General features: G+C 37.7%; 1 protein-coding gene across 8 annotated transcripts in view; it reads right to left on the bottom strand.

The window, feature by feature from the left end:
• The window catches only part of LOC122687327, a 716,827-nt gene that overhangs the window by 359,606 nt on the left and 337,046 nt on the right, over positions 1 to 20,175 (bottom strand). For 4 of the 8 annotated variants that reach the window (XR_006339102.1, XR_006339112.1, XM_043892695.1 and 1 more), the window contains one exon: positions 8,832 to 8,881. The exons of the other annotated variants lie outside the window; for them this stretch is intronic. Coding sequence is in view for 2 of the 4 variants with exons in the window: in XM_043892695.1 (XP_043748630.1) it covers positions 8,832 to 8,881 (50 nt within the window). In the remaining 2 variants the exon portion in view is untranslated. The remainder of the gene's footprint in view (positions 1 to 8,831; positions 8,882 to 20,175) is intronic. 8 annotated transcript variants of the gene reach the window in all.

The following is a 20,175-nucleotide window of genomic DNA, read 5'->3' on the forward strand; positions in this document are numbered from 1 at the left end:
TCCCAATTTGGAACCAGTTTGTTGTTCCAGGTCTGGTTCTCACTGTTGCTACTTGACCTGGAGTAAGCCTCTTCTAATTCCATGGCTGCAGTTAGCATCCACAGAGATTTTGGAGCCCAAGAAAATAAAATCTGTCACTGCTTCCAATTTTTACCCTTCTATTTGCCATGGAGTGATGGGACTCGATGTCATCCTCTTAGTTTTTTAATTTTTTTTTCCCCCTTTTTTTTTAATGTCTGAGTCTGAATCTGCGTTGTAACATTATAACAAGATTTCCAGATACTTTCTTGGTAACTGAAAGTTTGAGAAGAACAAATCTCTTTTCTTTTTCAATTTTTAAGACTTAATGAGCCTATGCAAAAAGAGAAAATAAGTGTACAAGTAATAAAGATGCCCTGGTTCAGATCATCTCACTGCATCCAGTGAGATATAACATTTTATGTTTAAATTGGCTCCAAGATGAATCTTACAGATATATGCATCCCTTCTCACCATTTTTTTTTCTTTCCTTAAATCTCTAACTTATTCAGTTAATATGTGTCTATTATGTTGCAATATTCACAATTGTGTCTTCCAGTTTGCTGTTTTACTTCTTAGGATATATACAAATCCAAATGGTGCCTTTCCCTTTCCCCCTAGAACTTTAGGATTTAACTAGTGACATAGTGACATGGATTTTTTCTTTCCACTAGATGGCAGTAACGGCAATTTAATAATACAATTTTATGAAGCAACTGCCAGCTTGCCACATGTACAGCATACAATGACTCTTTGTGTGAAGGTTTTGTGAATTGCTGGGCTTACTACAGGGAGCAATGACTTAGCGGCAAAACAGAGAATATTTTTCTCTATTGACGTCTATGCTGAAATTTCGTTATGCTTGCTTTTCAAGATTAAAAGCAGTCTTGTTTGCATATCGCTTATGCCTTGCTGTAATAAGCAGCTATTTTGAACGATTTCTACTGGTGTTTGAAAATAGACAAGTGGTTACTAAAACAGGGTACCTTGTTAGCATAGCTGTCAATAACTCATTTCATTCTTCTAGTTTTTAAGGAGAGTTTTCTCTTTTTTCTCTATCAAAGGCTATATGTGTGTATAATTTTTAAATACAGAAACTCAATAGTTTCATGATAAATTACATATTGGGTTGATAGATTCATATTTATTGGTTTTTTTTTTTTTGATAATAAATACTTGAAGAGCATCTTATGTAAATACCATACTATGAAGTTAAACAATGACAGTGAGAAGAAAATGGGTTTAAAGTGATAATAGGATTTTATAAATGCCGTTCTATTGACATTCTATTGAGTGTTTAAACATGACTGCTTGCATTCAGAATGTTTTCACATAAATATTAAACAATTACCCAAAGAAAGAAAGAAGTTTATTAATCAAAAGATAAAGTCCTTTGGGGATAACATTATGCAGCCTCCTTTTAGCCCTGATATTTCAAGGGACTAGAATAGAATAGGCTTTACTATTGTTCAGACTTGTCCTATAATAAGGGTCTATGTTAAACTGAAAGTGCTTCTCTAAGTAACTCTGTGAAAGCCAGACGATTGGTTTCCTCAAATAGTCTTGAAAAAATAAAAATGAATAACTAGAAAAATTAAATTATAAAATATTAAAACATGCATATGCTATTATTTGCAATGGACACAAAATCATTCTGTCAAGTTTTCACACAAGTTTCTAATGCTGACTGCCAACTATTTTATGTTTTCTGAATGGGATCAGACAGTTCTCAGAAGGGCCTGCCCAATGGAGCACTTGGCATGGAGCCTTGCTGTAGACTGGGCTTCCCCGGTGGCTTAGGCAGTATAGAATCTTCCCACGATGAGGGAGAGGCAGGTTTCATCCCTGGGTCAGGAACATCCTCTGGAGAAGGGAATGGCTACCCACTCCAGTATTCTTGCTTGGAGAATCCCATGGACTACATGGGCGGACGTTCACGGGGTCGAGAGTCGGACATGACTGATCGACTTCCACTCACTCAATTCTTTACTCTAGACTGCTTCCTTGCTTCCTAGCAGGGTAAGGCTGCATCTCCTAGGAGTTAGACTTTTTTTTTTTTTCATTTATTTTTATTAGAACTGCCATATGACCCAGCAATCCCACTCCTGGGCATACACACCAAGGAAACCAGATCTGAAAGAGACACGTACACCCCAATGTTCATCACAGCACTGTTTATAATAGCCAGGACATGGAAGCAACCTAGATGCCCATCAGCAGACGAATGGATAAGGAAGCTGTGGTACATATACACCATGGAATATTACTCAGCCATTAAAAAGAATTCACTTGAATCAGTTCTAATGAGATGGGTGAAACTGGAGCCCATTATACAGAGTGAAGTAAGCCAGAAAGATAAAGAACATTACAGCATACTAACACATATATATGGGATTTAGGAGTTAGACTTTAAACAACTAGTGCTGCAGTCCATGTGGTCACAAAAAGTCAGACATGACTGAGTGACTGAGTTGAAAACATAGTGAAAAGACTGGATATACATATCCTTGAAAATTCCTGAGGAAGGGGCCAGTTTGAAGACCAAACTGGGGTGTCTAGAAGATTCTGACAAAGGCAAATATTTTTTAGTTTTCTTTTTAAAGTTGGTTCCTATGGTTGTCCAGAATACTAGAGTCAGTTTGCATTTAGGTATTACACAGTGTGAAAAGCATCTTATGTTTAAACACTACATATGCACACCTGGGCTTCCCAGGTGGGGCTTGTGGTAAAGAAGTCGCCTGTCAATGCAAGAGACACAAGAGACATGGGTTTGATCCTGGGTTCAGAAGATCCCCTGGAGGAGGGCACGGCAAGCCACTCCAGTATTCTTTCCTGCAAAATCCCATGGACAGGGTCACAAAGAGTCAGACAGGACCAAAGTGACTTAGAATGCATGCAGACACACAGCACAGGATGGGTATTGCTTCCTGGCCAAGAAGTTAGTTCTTTTCTCCCAGCTGGGGCTCACTTGAGCCTTTCCTTCTTTCTCTCAATCCCTTCCCTACTCCCTACGCTTCCCGTTTTCTCCCCAGACAGAGCACTGTTGACCAAACTCCCTTCCAGGGCCAGATCTAGAGGTTAAATGATGGCAAACCATACTATTAGCAAGAAAAGCAAAAGCCTTGTCTCTGCTTGCACAGATGAACAGCTTCCAGACCTCAGCTGAGCTATGTACACCCGCTTGGGAGCAGAATGAAAGGCTGTACAAACAGCTTTCTATGGTGACATCTTTCAGGAGGCACTTTGGTGCTGAGCCAAAGGCAAATAGACCGGAACTTATGTTTTAAGTCTGAGATCTCAATTCTGTTTGGATATTGTCATATTAACTTTCTGAAGACCAGTGATTTAATTTTAAGATCATTCCATAAAGATTTATGAAAGAATATTATGTAAATATTGATACATATATTTTGAAGGTGTTTGACATATGTCAATTTAACTTGTACAACATATGTTTTATATTTAAAATACAAAATGAGCTCAGTGTCAACTTTTATTAGTTAATCATATGTAAGTTAGCTGAGATCAGACTGAATTTCACTGTTAGAATATTTCAGATTTAGTCTTAGATATGCAAATTTACATATAATGAAACTGGAAATGTTTACTAAAAGACAAATACTCACAGAGTCATGTTCTATTTTGAGCATTGCTAATATCTTTTATGATATTATTTGTCCCATTATTTTTCTTCTAGTTTAACGTACAAAATGTGGGCTATATTGAAGTTACACAGTTTATTTACACACCTCACATGTTAAGTTGTTTCAGTCATGTCTGACTTTGTGCGACCCTAAGGACTTCAGCCTGCCAGGCTCTTCTGTCCATGGGATTCTCCAGGCAAGAACACTGGAGTGGGTTGATGTACTCTCCTCCAGGGAATCTTCCCAACCCAGGGATCGAACCCATATCTCTTACATCTAACCAGAGTTGACAGGCAGGTTCTTTACCACTAGCGCCACCTGGAAAGCCCTAGACAGGTAAATATACTTAAATTCCTAAAGTATGTAAACTAGGTTACCAGACCTAGTTCAGAAAACTGCAACATTTTATCTGTATCAGCATTTGTCCATTTGGCTTAATGATCTGCTTTTGTTTGTTTGTTACAATATCAAAGGTGTATGTCTTAAAATATCAAAGAGTATTTGAAACCCAAGTTACAATTAACACTATTCATCATTCTGCCAGGCTAAAACAAACAAAAAATCCAAACAAAGCACAAAGAACAAAACAAACAAACAAAAATTACACACAAAAATTTTAAAACCACAAAAAAGTGATCTGTGTACCTTTTGTTAAAAAAGTGGTCCTCAGGAAACCAAAGAATAAACCAAAGAAGAAAAAAATACTACTTTTCATAATATGCTTCTCTCCATATGCTGTCATAGATCCAGTACAGTTAATGTTATTCAAGTTGTGAACGTGTGTGTGTGTGTGTGGTCTACATCAATCTAGGCTTAATAGTGGAAAAATATACAAATCATCACTACACCAAAGATAGTTGTATGTAAGGATCAACGAGTGCTCAAAAAAGTCAACTTGGAATGGATGTACATATTTAGGCTTTCAGACAAAATTTTCACATGAATGAGTAGGGATAAGTTTGATTGGGACTCAATTTTTAAGGTGTAAATAATGTAAGCAGGTTTATCTTAGCTGTTATTTTTAAAAATTAGGCTTATTTATAATTTATGAGGTAAGTTCAGAAGAATAAAGTATTAGTTATTACACATATTATTCTTAAACAATTCTATGTGGTAAGTACACTCCAAAATTCTTTACACTTGATTTTAGCAAGGAATAGAGGATCATACTTGTAAAAGCATTTGAGGGTACTATGATTTTCCCTAAGGGCATCTATTACGCCTTTTGGTCATGCCAGTGATAATGATGAAAAAGGGATTAAGATAATAGGTTTAATATAGAACTCAGTATATGCCAATATTGCTTTAAAAGATGTAAACATATTATTCTATTGTTATAAATACAAAAATAAAATATAAATTAAACATCATTGTATTCAAGTCATTCTGTTTAAGATATCCCAGGAGATATAAGTTCGCTCTTTCAAAGTACTTAAAAGTGCTTAAATGACTTCCCACATTTCTCTCAGGCTATTCTTTACAGAACAAAGCACATTCTGAAAAATATATCAATTCACATTTCTGATCAGAATGGCTTCCCATGTGACATAGAAAAAAAAAAAATCCAATATTCTTAACACGCCAACAGGAGCTTTCATGATTTGGCCCCACCACATTAGATGTGTTAGTTAGTTAGTTAGTTAAGTCGCTCAGTCGTGTCCGACTCTTTGTGACCCCGTGGACTGTAGCCCACTGTGCTTCTCCGTCCATGGGATTCTCCAGGCAAGAATACTGGAGTGGGTTTGCATCCCTCAAATACACGTACTCTCTTTGGAGAAAGTGCTCTCCCAAAACAGTCTTCCCTCCTGGGGATCTTGATTTTGGCTCTTCCTTTGGCCTGCGAGGTTCTTCCCAGATAACTCATGGTGAGCATACTGCTTCACTTTTCCAAGTCTCTCCTCAGATGCTACCAACACAAAAAAGCCTTCCCCGGCATAAAAGAGAAGATATATTCTCCTTTTAACCTCCCACCCAATGTTATTTTTCTTCACGTTATTTGACACTATTAAAAACAGTATGTTTTTTTTTTTTTTTTGCTTGTTGGTTTAATGCCTGCCTTCCTTCTGCCCCACCATTACCACTAGAATGTAAAAGTCATACTTGTTGGAACTTGTGTTCACTACTATACCTCTACCACTTAGAAGATTACCTAGTGCATAGCAAGTGCTCAGCGAACACTGATGGATCAAATTGCATCACTCATTAATTTTCTCTTCACACTTGGTTATGCTAAAACTGTCTGATCCACACTGTTAATTCCAAATCTAAGCTCAATGTGAAACATACACTCACACACACAACATACCCCTACACAGAGACTTGTAAAAACTTAGCGAGAAACTTCTTAAAAGCACAATCTAGCTTTGGAATACTGTTCTGTTAATACTTAAATTTTGTAAAATAAAGTATCTTTTCTACACAAAATTTAAAGAGGCAAAAGTCAGATGTACTTAACAGTGTGTTGAATATAATATTGGTTTGGCCAAAAAGTTCATTCACGTTTTCCATGAGATGTTACAGAATAACCTGTATGAGTTTTATATGTAAAGTTATATCCATGTCAGTATAGTATGTGAAATATATAAATATCTAATAGACTTAACAGTAGTATAACATCAATATTATCAGCAGACATGTAATATATAAAAATGATAAAATGTAATTTATATGATATATATATACATATATATATCTAGCTTTCCAGTGACCTGTGCCATTATAAACAAAATTTCTAATTATGTTTTGTACAAGTAAAGTTGTTTACTCTTAAATGTGATTAGTATGCTTATTTTTTTTAAAATACATTTATTGGTATAAGTTCACGGCTTAATTTAGGGTGCTTCCTTGGTGGTTCAGTGGTAAAGAACCTCCTTGCCAGTATAGGAGATTCAGGTTTGATCTCTAGCTGGGAGGATCCCCTGGAGTAGGAAATGGCAACCCACTCCAGTATTCTTGCCTCCACCGTCAGAGGAGTCTGGCGGGCTACAATCCATGGGGTCACAAAAGTGTCGGACACGACTTAGCGACAAAACAGCAACAGCAATGGCTTAATGCATTTCTGCTCTCCACATTATGCCTAATCTTGGTCTAAAGAGAATCCCGAAATGTTTTAAACCATCAGTAGAAGATTAGAACAATTAGCAAACCCATCCCCTAAATGCATTCATTTATACTGAATCACATTTTTATACTGTGATTTTTGTTTTCATCAGATGTTATGTCTGATGAAGGCAATCGTCGTTATACTGAAGCAAGGCAGTGTGTATCCTGTTGTGTGCATCCCATATGGTTGGCAATGGATACCACTAGATCACACGGAGCACATTGCAAGAGCTCACTGATCCACATGTGATCTAGCGGGCTCACAGGGTAAAGCGACCGCCTGCAATGCAGGAGACCTGGGTTCAGTCTCTGGGTCGGGAAGATCCCCTGGAGAAGGAAATAGCAACCCACTCCAGTACTCTTGCCTGGAGAATCCCATGGATGGAGGAGCCTCGTAGGCTACAGTGTACGGGGTCGCAAAGTGTCGGACACGACTGAGCAACTTCACTTTCTTTCTTAAATCTTGATATCCAGCTCTAATATAGGCCTCAAGTCATTTTGGATACTTATTTTGGAGTTAAAGGATCAGTGAGATTTGCCTTTCATAGCACAATCTGTGCCTTCTAATCTAGGGCTGTGAAAGAGGGAGGACACTAAACATGCAGATTTTTATTTTCTTTAATTAAAAGTCAGTGCTCCGTAGTGTGGAATATTACCTATATTAACCTGAAGGGACAACTATGAAAAAAAAAAAAAAAACCAACAAGCTAAAGAGCAATATTCTTGGTAGTTCGCTTATAAAAACAAACAAACAAAAAATCTTTTTGACAAAAAAGACAAAAGTGTGCAACTGCGCTTTCTGAGTTTAGAGAAGCTCACAAAAATGAGGTGGAGGAGCCCATGTCAGCTTTGGCACTGGCTGCCTCAGAAAGAGGAGGGGATTAAGAGAAGGAAAGGGTAAGTAGCTTTCTCTTACAAGAATCTGTTTTGAGTTTTAACATACTGATTTTACAATTATATACTTACATAATTACATAGATTTAAATATATATACTTACATAATTTACATATATACTTATATAATTTATTTAAAGCAATGTTATATCATTTTATATTCATATAATACATACTTACATATCTGTAAAATATACAATGATATATAATTATATACATACAGATAATCTCTATGTGTGTGTATTTTTACGTGAATACCCATATACTTAAATTTGCCATCTGTTTTTAATTCAACATTACTTTTCTGTATTTTATTTCTAAGTCTATCCTAAGTATTTTTTTTGTATCAACTGTCTTTGGTTAAGAAATGTTATAAGCAAAAAAGTATATCTTAATGTCAGGAGAGGAAGAAAATCTGTTACATTAAAATTGCACTTCAAAAAAAAAAATTGCACTTCATTAAAGTATTGGTTGACAATTTTGCCAGAGCAGATATTTTAAATTATTCTATTGAATCATGAGAAAAAGCCAAATAATTTCTCCAGTCCATTGCATATGGTGTATATCCATTTCAGAAGAAAACATATGGGTGATCAAAATAGTTTATTAAAAACATGAAGACTCATAGTTTGAAACAGTAACTGTAATATATAAATATTAGATGTAAATGTATAGCTAACCAGGGTCATATAACTCAATTAAAAAAAGAAAGGATTTTTAATCACACCTATTTTATTCAGTTTAGTAAGTAGGTTTTCTGGCTGACAAACGCTTAAGTCCAGTCTAATCATTAACTATTTTCAGCACAGAAAAAAATAACAGAATATATTATTGTTACTATCAAAATACTGACTTCGTAACTATTTGCACCAAAAGGAAAAACGGTTTCAGGATAAAAAGGATATTGAATTAGAAGGGAAATACTTTCATTGACTTTTCTCAAAAACAGGACTGCCCTGAAACTTGCCAAATCCAAAAATTATTGACTAGGATAGTTTAGTAAAAATATTTTGGCTTCACAGAAAAATATACTTTGAGGTCTAGGAGTTCTGGTCACATTCTACGCCCTACACTAACATACAAAATTAGAAGGGAAAAAAAATTACCACAAATGGTATAACTTGTTATAGTACAATATTAAAATGACACTTCTTTGAAATAATTAAGACTTACTGTTAACTTCTGAGTCATCCTTTTACAATGCCATTTTAATGATAAATAACCTAAAAAGAAAATAAATATATCAAGACAGGGTCTTCATTAAAAATTTCCGTGAACTATGCTGAGAGTACAATTTAAGTGTTCTCACCAAAAATAAATTAAATATGAGATACATAGGTGAGCTGATGGATGCGTTTATCTACTAGATGAGAGGAATCTTTTCACAATATATACACATAGCTAATCAGCACCATGTTTATCTTAAGTATCTTACAATTTTATATTAATTATAGCTCAACAAAGCTGAAATTTAAAAAATTTCCATGAACTAACATACATTCAAAGGGATCGATTTACATTTATTAAAAAAAAATCTTAAAACCAAAATGTCCTTTTTAAAATGGGAGTCTAAAAAATTTAAATATGGTTTACATGCTGTTAGTTGGAACCATGTTCCCTGTAGTAAAAATAGCCTTCCTCTTGGATTCCCTAAAAATTACTGCACAATAATGTTATCAACAAAGTATGCTGCTAGGAATAATCAATACAATTCATTGTAGGTCTGCCTTCTAAATTTGAAAGTATAAAACTTCCAAATGTCAAAATTCACAGAGATTAACATTAGTAAAAATATTAAACATTTCCAGCCAAAGTTAAGTTTACATAAATTGACTTCAAATTGTACTCTTGCTATTTTTATTGCTATCGTTGTTGCTAAAATACCACAAATATTTTACAGACAAAAGATTGTCATGTGGGTGAATCTATAAAACATCACCATTAAGTTGTTTAATATTTTCAATTTCATATTAAAAAGTTTTTTGAATCACAGGGGTTATTAGTAGAATGCTAATTTTTAAATACAGCTTTATTTTTAAATCTTACTTTAAAATAATCATAACTAAGTGTAATATCTAAAATTTCAATATTTAAAACTATTCTGTTTTTTAGAAATGTTTTAAAATGTCATTTTATATATTCTGTTTATAATTAACTTCCTCACCAATACTATTTGCTGTCATAGGTATCCAGAAATTGTTTATCCATAGCAGTAACTAAAATAATTTTAAATGAGGTGAAGATTTTGGAAAACACATGCTTACAGATGAGGTTTTACAGGCTATATTTCAACTCTGTGAGAATCTACAATATTAACAACATGATTGATGGGCTAGTCCAGTTTTTCAAACAGCAGAATATTCATGTAGTCTGTAGAAAGAATGTTTTCCTCTTTTGACCTAGTTCATTCATAATTGGCAAAGTATTTGGAAACTAAAACATTAAAGAAGGCTAGTCTCCTTTCCAGACCATGAGTATGCAGAAAGAAGACAGCAGAATCAAAACTTATAACTGAATGTTTCAGGACTTTAAGTCAATGTAGACTGTTCTCTGTTTAAAAAAAAAAACTGTACACAATATGTAAACAGTTTAAATATATATTTTTCACTTAAAAAACTACAAATAACTCTTTATGCATTTTGAACCAACATGAATAACAAAAATATTGAGAGAGTCTAAAGTTTTAAATATCATGTACCACTAGATTCATATTACTTAAGTAAAGTAGTGTAAGCTCTGGTCTTCTAGTAGAACATAGAGAAAAAAACCTAAAACCCATAATAAATTCTGTTAGTGCCTGTAATCTACCTTATTATTTTTTATTGATATATAATATTACAATGATGTGTTAGTTTCTGCTGAACAATGAAGTGATAGTGTTCATTGCTCAGCTGTGTCTGAGTCTCTGTGAACCCTTGGACTGTAGCCCGCCAGACTCCTCTGTCCATGAAATTCTGCAGGCGAGAATACTGGAGTAAGTCGCCATTCCCTTCTCTAGAGTATCTTCCTGATCCCAGGGTTGAACCTGGGTTTCCTGCATTGCAGGTGGATCCTGAGCCACCGGGGAGGCCCTATCCAATGAGGAGAATCAATTATATGTACACATATATCCCCCCTCTCTGGGACCTACCTCCACCCCCACCCCACCCCACCCTTCTAGGACATCTCAGGGCACTGGGCTGAGCTTCCTGTGCTATACACCAGGTTCCCACTAGTTATCGATTTTACACATGGGGTGTATATACAGATCAATCCTAATCTCCCAATTCACCCCAGCTTTCCCTTCCCCTGCTGTGTCTACAAGTCTCTTCTCTTCATCTGAGTCTCTATTCTTGCCCTAGAAACAGGTTCACCTGTACCATTTTTCTAGATTCCACATACATGCATTAATATATGCTTTATTTTTCTATTTCTGACTTACTTCACTCTGTATGATAGACTCTGGATCCATCCACATCTCTACAAATGAGCCAATTACACTCTCTTTTATGGCTGAGTAATATTCCATTGTGTGTATGTACCACATCTTCTTTAAACAGTCATCTGTTTGCACTCCAGGGAATTTCCAAATACTGCTCTGTTAATTTTACATGAGAGGTTGGTGATTTACAAAGAGCGGTGACAATTTTTCATTGGTGAGACAATGGTGATCAAAATGTGATCTGGCTAGAAATACTGGGTAAGCATCTCCCCATCGGGTTTCCCGGGTGCCTCAGGGGTAAAGAATCTGCCTGAGATGTAGAAGATGCAGAAGACCCCACAGGTTTGATCCCTGGGTTGGGAAGATCCTCTGGAACTGGAGAAGGCAACTCACTCCCGTATTCTTAACTGGAGAATCCCATGGACAGAGGAGCCTGGAGGGCTACAGTCCACAGGGTCACACAGAGCTGTACATAGCTGACTGAGCACGCACAGATCGCCCCATTGTGCAAACAGAAGTCCCAGTATACAGGCAGAGTATATCATGAGAAATGCTGGACTGGATGAAGCACAAGCTGGAATCAAGATTGCCGGGAGAAATATCAGCAACCTCAGATATGCAGATGACACCACCGTTATGGTAGAAAGTGAAGAAGAACTAAAGAGCCTCTTGATTAAAGTGAAAGAGGAGAGTGAAAAAGTTGGCTTAAAACTCAACATTCAGAAAATTAAGACCATGGCATCTGGTCCCATCACTTCATGGCAAATAGATGGGGAAACAGTGGAAACAGTGTCAGACTTTATTTTTGGGGGCTCCGAAATCACTGCAGATGCTGACTGCAGCCATCAAATAAAAAGACGCTTACTCCTTGGAAGGAAAGCTATGACCAACCTAGATAGCATATTAAAAAGCTGAGACATTACTTTGTCCACAAAGGTCCATCTAGTCAAGTCTATGGCTTTTCCTGTGCTCATATATGGATGTGAGAGTTGGACTATAAAGAAAGCTGAACACAGAAGAATTGATGCCTTTGAACTGTGGTGTTGGAGAAGACTATTGAGAGTCCCTTGGACTGCAAGGAGATCCAACCAGTCCATCCTAAAGGAGATCAGTCCTGGGTATTCATTGGAAGGACTGATGCTGAAGCTGAAACTCCAATACTTTGGCCACCTGATGCAAAGAGCTGACTCATTGGAAAAGACCCTGATGCTGGGAGGGATTGGGGGCAGGAGGAGAAGGGGACGACAGAGGATGAGATGGCTGGATGGCATCACCGACTCAATGGACATGAGTTTGGGTGAACTCTGGGAGTTGGTGATGGACAGGGAAGCCTGGCGTGGGCTGCAGTTCATGGGGTCACAAAGAGTCGGACATGACTGAGAAATGAACTGAACTGAACTGAAGGCTAAGAGGCTAATATCTTTGAAACTCTAGATCTAGAATTCTACTTAATTTATGACCCATCCCTTCACTTAGAAGGAGGCTCCTTCACCTGGTATTGCCACAAGGCTCATTCTCCTGACCGCCAGTTCAGCAGCGAACCTTTCCTACTAAGTGCTGAATGACAAGCTGTAAGGAGAAGAGGAAACCACCGCCAGATTATTGAAATGGACTGCTTGACAGATTTTGTACCTGAAGGGTAATATAACTGTGTGCATTTTCAGAAGTTGGTGTGCAACTTATTTTGCTTTTTGTTTGTTTTTCAAACAAACTGTCTGGTTCAGTTCAGTTCAGTTGCTCAGTCATGTCTGACTATCTGTGACCCCATGGACTGCAAAACACCAAACTTCCCTGTCCATCACCAACTCCCAGAACTTACTCAAACTCATGTCCATCGCGTCAGTGATGCCATCCAACCATCTCCTCTGTCATCCCCTTCTCCTCCCATTTCAATATTTCCCAGCATCAGGGTCTTTTCAAATGAGTCAGTTCATCACATCAAGTGGCCAAAGTACTGGAGTTTCTGCTTCAGCATCAGTCCTTCCAATGAATATTCCGGACTGATTTCCTTTAGGATGGACTGGTTAGATCTCCTTGTAATCCAAGGGACTCTCAAGAGTCTTATCCAATACCACCGTTCACAAGCATCAGTTCTTCTGTGCTCAGCTTTCTTTATAGTCCAACTCTCACATCCATACATGACTACTGGAAGAATGATAGCTTTGACTAGATGGACCTTTGTTGGTAAAGTAGTGTCTCTGCTTTTTAATATGCTGTCTAGTAGCAAGGTTATAAGAGAAGAGATGTATATTGACACAATCCCTGACATTTGTGACAACACTTTGGCCACCTGATGCAAAGAACTGGAAAAGACCCTGATGCAGGGAAAGCTTGGAGACAGGAGGAGAAGGGGATGACAGAGGATGAGATGGTTAGATGGCTTCACCGACTCAATGGACATGAGTTTGAGCAAACTCTGGTAGTCGGTGATGGACAGGGAAGCCTAGCGTGCTGCAGTCTATGGGGTCGCAAAGAGTGAGGCATGACTGAGCAACTGAACTGAACTGAACTGAACTGACATTTGTTGAAGAATAAGGTAACATAGGTTGATTCAGTCAGTTCACAATATGAGCCTTTTGAAAGGGAGATAACTCAGGCCCAGGTAACTCAGTTCTGCTAGAGAAAGTAGATTGTGCTACAGTAATAGCCAGTCCCCATTCTAGTGGCTTAAAATTGCAAAGCTGCATTTCTGATTCGCACTGTTATTGCAGATGGGCAGAGGAGCTCTGCTCATCGCAAAAACTCAGCAAAGTCGGATAATAGGGCAGCCTCCATCTCAAGTACAGGTAAAGATGTAAGATGAAGGAACACTGATGATTAAATGTTCTGGCCCCAGGAACAGTACTTATTGGCCTCGCCTCCTTTTCTGTGACCACTTAAATCACAAGAGGACTAGGAAATGCAACACAATTCTATTACATGCCCAGAGCACGGGAGAATCAAAAATACTTCGCAAACATTTTAAATTACCACAGCAATTCAATATCTACCATCAAAACCAAGTTTTTCTATTGGAACAGTATATCCTAAATCTGTGTCCCTGCATCTTCAGTCGCTCAGTCATGCCAACTTTCTGTGACCCCATGGACTGTAGCCCACCAGGCTCCTCTGTCCATGGGATTCTCCAGGCAAAAATACTGGAGTGGGTTGCCATGTCCTCCTCCAGGGGATCTTCCTGACCCTGGGACCAAACATGTTTCTCTTAAGTCACTGGCATTGACAGGTGGATTCTTTACCGCTGTGCCTCCTGGAAAGTTCCCCCAAAGCTGCTGTATACCCTGAAACTATACTGTTTGAAAGAAAAAAAAGGAATGACAAATTAGTTTCATCATTATGTTGCTCAACTCATGATTTCATCTTTCTGATTAAAATCAATTCTAATCTAAGCAACTTGGAATATGAGTTGGCAGATTTAATATGTAAGCAATACAAACAATCATTAAAAACTTTTTAAAATGAAAGAGTCTAAAAAAGATTTTTTAAAAAAATAATATACTTTATATGCCATAGTACAAGTGGCTAAATGTTCATGTGCATGTTAATAATCATGTAGATTCCTGGGTCCCCAGACTAATATGATTCAGTATTTGAGTGCAGGATTCTATGTTTTAAAATACAGCCATTTAATTCTGATGCAGGCAGTTCTGAGTCCTGGATCCAGACTTTTGAGAAATGATGACTGTAGCTGATTGGTTCCAAGAAGCATAAGTATGAAATCGAATTGGGGAAACAACAAACCGGGCTTTAATCAATTCATGGCAAATTTTACTTAGTTACAGAAATTATTATTTAAAAAATGTACCAAGAGAAAAAAACTGACTCAGCAATCTCAACAAGATGCAACAGCCATGTAATAACATGGCTTCTCTACTCTGCATGAAAACCTTGAAAAACTGACATGCCAATAGTCCCCATTTAAATTATGAAGAACAGGTGCTTACCATTCTCTTTAGAAATGATACTCAAACTGATATCACTAATCCAGACTTCTTCCCTGAGTGCCAGGCGCAAATATTCAAATGTCTACAAGATATCTCCATTTGGATAGGCCAAATAAACATCCCAATCATTACATGTACAAAACCAAATTCTTGACACTCCCAAAACTGTTCTTGAAGTCATTGCCATTGACACTCTCAATTACTTAATTGAGTAACCTAGAAATCACCCTTGGTGCATCATTCTCTCAAGCATTTTCTCAATCATTGAGCAAAGCTGCTTGTCTCTGCTTCCTTTGAAGATTGCTTGCAGAACTTGACCACTTCCTATCTTCTCCTTCACTACCACTCTGGTCTAAGTCATCATCATCTATCACTTGGACTCCTGTAAAGAACTTCACATGCTAAATGTTTATCTACAACTTTAATAAACAATAAATAGTTATAACTTTACAAAAGAAAGGAAAAGGAGAGAAACAAAATAATGAAGGAGGGAAGGATGTGTGGAGACAGGGAGGATGGAAAGAAGGAAAGCAAGCAAGAAAGAAATGAAAGAGGAGGAAGAAGAAGAGAAAGAAGGCAGGCAGACAGGAAAGTAATCAAGGGAGCAATGAAGGAAAAGGAGGAGAAAAGGAAGAGGAAGAAAAAGGGAGAGAAAGAAGGAAGGAAAGAGGGACGGAGAAAGAGAAAAAAGAGGGAAGGAGGGAGGAAATAAGGCAGGTAGGCAGGAAGGAAGATGGGAGGAAGAAAGACTGGGAGAAAGACAGACAGAATACTCTCAGTTCTCACTTTTCTCCTGCTTGGAACCCTTTTTGCCTACATGTGTTCTTTTTTTTTTTTTTTTTTTTTTATATTATAAAAATTATATTTCTGTTTATTCTTTTTTTTTTTTCTTTTTTTTTTATTTATTTTTTTTTCCAGTGGGTTTTGTCATACATTGATATGAATCAGCCATAGATTTACACGTATTCCCCATCCCGATCCCCCCTCCCATCTCCCTCTCCACCCGATTCCTCTGGGTCTTCCCAGTGCACCAGGCCGGAGCACTTGTCTCATGCATCCAACCTGGGCTGGTGATCTGTTTCACCATAGATAGTATACATGCTGTTCTTTTGAAACATCCCACCCTCACCTTCTCCCACAGAGTTCAAAAGTCTGTTCTGTATTTCTGTGTCTCTTTTTCTGTTTTGCATATAGGGTTATCGTTACCATCTTTCTAAATTCCATATATATGTGTTAGTATGCTGTAATGTTCTTTATCTTTCTGGCTTACTTCACTCTGTATAAGGGGCTCCAGTTTCATCCATCTCATTAGGACTGGTTCAAATGAATTCTTTTTGACGGCTGAGTAAAATTCCATGGTGTATATGTACCACAGCTTCCTTATCCATTCATCTGCTGATGGGCATCTAGGTTGCTTCCATGTCCTGGCTATTATAAACAGTGCTGCGATGAACATTGGGGTGCATGTGTCTCTTTCAGATCTGGTTTCCTCAGTGTGTATGCCCAGAAGTGGTATTGCTGGGTCATATGGCAGTTCTATTTCCAGTTTTTTAAGGAATCTCCACACTGTTTTCCATAGTGGCTGTACTAGTTTGCATTCCCACCAACAGTGTAAGAGGGTTCCCTTTTCTCCACAGCCTCTCCAGCATTTATTGCTTGTAGACTTTTGGATAGCAGCCATCCTGACTGGTGTGTAATGGTACCTCATTGTGGTTTTGATTTGCATTTCTCTAATAATGAGTGATGTTGAGCACCTTTTCATGTGTTTGTTAGCCATCTGTATGTCTTCTTTGGAGAAATGTCTGTTTAGTTCTCTGGCCCATTTTTTGATTGGGTCATTTATTTTTCTGGAATTGAGCTGCAGGAGTTGCTTGTATATTTTTGAGATTAATCCTTTGTCTGTTTCTTCATTTGCTATTATTTTCTCCCAATCTGAGGGCTGTCTTTTCACCTTACTTATAGTTTCTTTTGTAGTGCAAAAGCTTTTAAGTTTCATTAGATCCCATTTGTTTAGTTTTGCTTTTATTTCCAATATTCTGGGAGGTGGGTCATAGAGGATCTTGCTGTGATTTATGTCGGAGAGTGTTTTGCCTATGTTCTCCTCTAGGAGTTTTATAGTTTCTGGTCTTACATTTAGATCTTTAATCCATTTTGAGTTTATTTTTGTGTATGGTGTTAGAAAGTGTTCTAGTTTCATTCTTTTGCAAGTGGTTGACCAGTTTTCCCAGCACCACTTGTTAAAGAGGTTGTCTTTTTTCCATTGTATATCCTTGCCTCCTTTGTCAAAGATAAGGTGTCCATAGGTTCGTGGATTTATCTCTGGGCTTTCTATTCTGTTCCATTGGTCTATATTTCTGTCTTTGTGCCAGTACCACACTGTCTTGATGACTGTGGCTTTGTAGTAGAGTCTGAAGTCAGGCAGGTTGATTCCTCCAGTTCCATTCTTCTTTTTCAAGATTACTTTGGCTATTCGAGGTTTTTTGTATTTCCATACAAATTGTGAAATTCTTTGGTCTAGTTCTGTGAAAAATACCGTTGGTAGCTTGATAGGGATTGCATTGAATCTATAGATTGCTTTGGGTAGAATAGCCATTTTGACAATATTGATTCTTCCAATCCATGAACACGGTATGTTTCTCCATCTGTTTGTGTCCTCTTTGATTTCTTTCATCAGTGTTTTATAGTTTTCTATGTATAGGTCTTTTGTTTCTTTAGGTAGATATACTCCTAAGTATTTTATTCTTTTTGTTGCAATGGTGAATGGTATTGTTTCCTTAATTTCTCTTTCTGTTTTTTCATTGTTAGTATATAGGAATGCAAGGGATTTCTGTGTGTTAATTTTATATCCTGCAACTTTACTATATTCATTGATTAGTTCTAGTAATTTTCTGGTAGAGTCTTTAGGGTTTTCTATATAGAGGATCATGTCATCTGCAAACAGTGAGAGTTTCACTTCTTCTTTTCCTATCTGGATTCCTTTTACTTCTTTTTCTGCTCTGATTGCTGTGGCCAAAACTTCCAACACTATGTTGAACAGTAGTGGTGAGAGTGGGCACCCTTGTCTTGTTCCTGATTTCAGGGGAAATGCTTTCAATTTTTCACCATTGAGGGTGATGCTTGCTGTGGGTTTGTCATATATAGCTTTTCTTGGTCCCTTACTCCGCTCTTTGAATAAGCAGCCCCTGACAGGGACCTGCCCTGAGTGTCTAACACAGAATGGCCTAATGTTTCCCGTGTAATCTTCAGCTTACTCTCTTCTTTGTAGCACATTCTTCTTTTTAATCACCTGACGTTTATACATAGCTGTTGTTGCTTGATCACTAAGTTGTGTCCAACTCTTTTGTGAATCCAGGAACTGTGGCCCGTCAAGTTCCTCTGTCCGTCGGATTTCCCAGGCAAGAATACTGGAGTGGGCTGCCATTTATTGTTATCAATATTTATTACTGTTTGTCTCCTTAAGAACATACACACTGTACAGATTCTATGTTGCTATCATACTGTCATGTCACATAATGAACTAATAAAATTGTATTGACTCAAGACATACAGTATATAAAAATACAAGCAGAAAGTAATTGAAGGTAATGAAAAGTGACATAAAGCAAATAAAGGAGGATAGTGAATGATCCCATTGGTGGTGGTGGGGGGTGGTCCCATGGCTTGTCATTGGTGAATATTTTAAGAGGTGATATATAAGCTAAGAGGTCAGATTGATGATGCAATTAGTACAGTCTGTATATGAAAAAAAATCATTACAGGATAAAAGAAAAAGAGAACCTTTATGGATGATTTTCAGGTTTTGAAAAAGTATAAAAGAGTGTGTGTGCTTGTTCAGTTGTGTCTGACTCTTTGTGATCCTGTGGACTATAGCCCACCAGGCTCCTCTCCATGGGATTTCCTAGGCAAGAATACTGGAATGGGTTATCATTTCCTTCTCTAGGGGATCTTCCCAACCCAAGGATTGCACTTGCAGTCTCCAGCCTCTCCTGCATTGGCAGGCAAATTCTTCACCCCTGCACCACCAGGGAAGCCAAAAAAGAACAGGTAAATCAAGTCAATTGTTAGACATATTCTCAAAAAGTGCAGAGTGAGTCCTAAAACAATGGAGAAAGAAAATGATATTTCATTTAATCAATGGAGAAAGAAAAGGAGGCAGTTAGGATCACCGTTTCCAACGTTCCACTCCAAAGAGAGATGGAGAGAAATAGAAAAAAAATTAAAGGGGGAATGCTTATATTTGTACAGACCTTTATACTTTCAAAGTTTATATTTTCACATTTATTTACCACATTTCTCTCTCATGATGACCTCTGAAAATAGGCAGAGTTCATTATTCCAATCATTAACAGGGGCATTTTTTTTTGGGCCCCCAAATCACTGCAGGTAGTGACTGCAGCCATGAAATTAAAAGACACTTGCCCCTTGGAAGAAAAGTTATGACAAACCTAGACAGCATATTAAAAAAGCAGAGACACTACATTGCAGACAAACGTCCATCTAGTCAAAGCTGTTTTTCTTCAGTAGTCATGTATGGATGTGAGAGTTGGACCATAAAGAAGACTGAGCATTGAAGAATTGATGCTTTTGAGTTGTGGTGTTGGAGAAGACTTCTGAGAGTCCCTTGGACAGCCAGGAGATCAAACCGGTCAATCCTAAAGGAAATCAGTCCTGGAATAATCATTGGAAGGGCTGAAGCTGAAATTCCAATACTTTGCCGACTGGATGTGAAAAACTGACATTTTGGAAAGGACCCTGATGCAGGGAAAGACTGAAGGTCGGAGGAGAAGGGGACGACAGAAGATGAAATGGTTGGATGGCACCATTGACTCGATGGACATGAGTTTGAGCAAGCTCTGGGAGTCAGTGATGGACAGGGAAGCCTGGCGTGCTGCAGTCTATGGAGTCGTGAAGAGTCAGACATGACTGAGTGGCTGAACTGAACTGCAGAAAAACAGCCTAAGACTTACAGAAGTCTGTGCTTTCTTTAAGGTCAACAGACTAGCAAGTTAGTGCACAGGGCTTACCTAGCAGCCAGGTGTCCTCACACAGTCCATTATACCATGTCTATGATGCCATGCCGATCTGATGGAAACTTGCAAAAGATTACCAGGAGGTAGTCAATCTGCTTGATATGAACTGAGTTCATGCAATTGAT

The sequence above is a fragment of the Cervus elaphus genome, chromosome 31 (assembly GCF_910594005.1).
Source record: "Cervus elaphus chromosome 31, mCerEla1.1, whole genome shotgun sequence".
Lineage (NCBI taxonomy): Eukaryota > Metazoa > Chordata > Mammalia > Artiodactyla > Cervidae > Cervus > Cervus elaphus.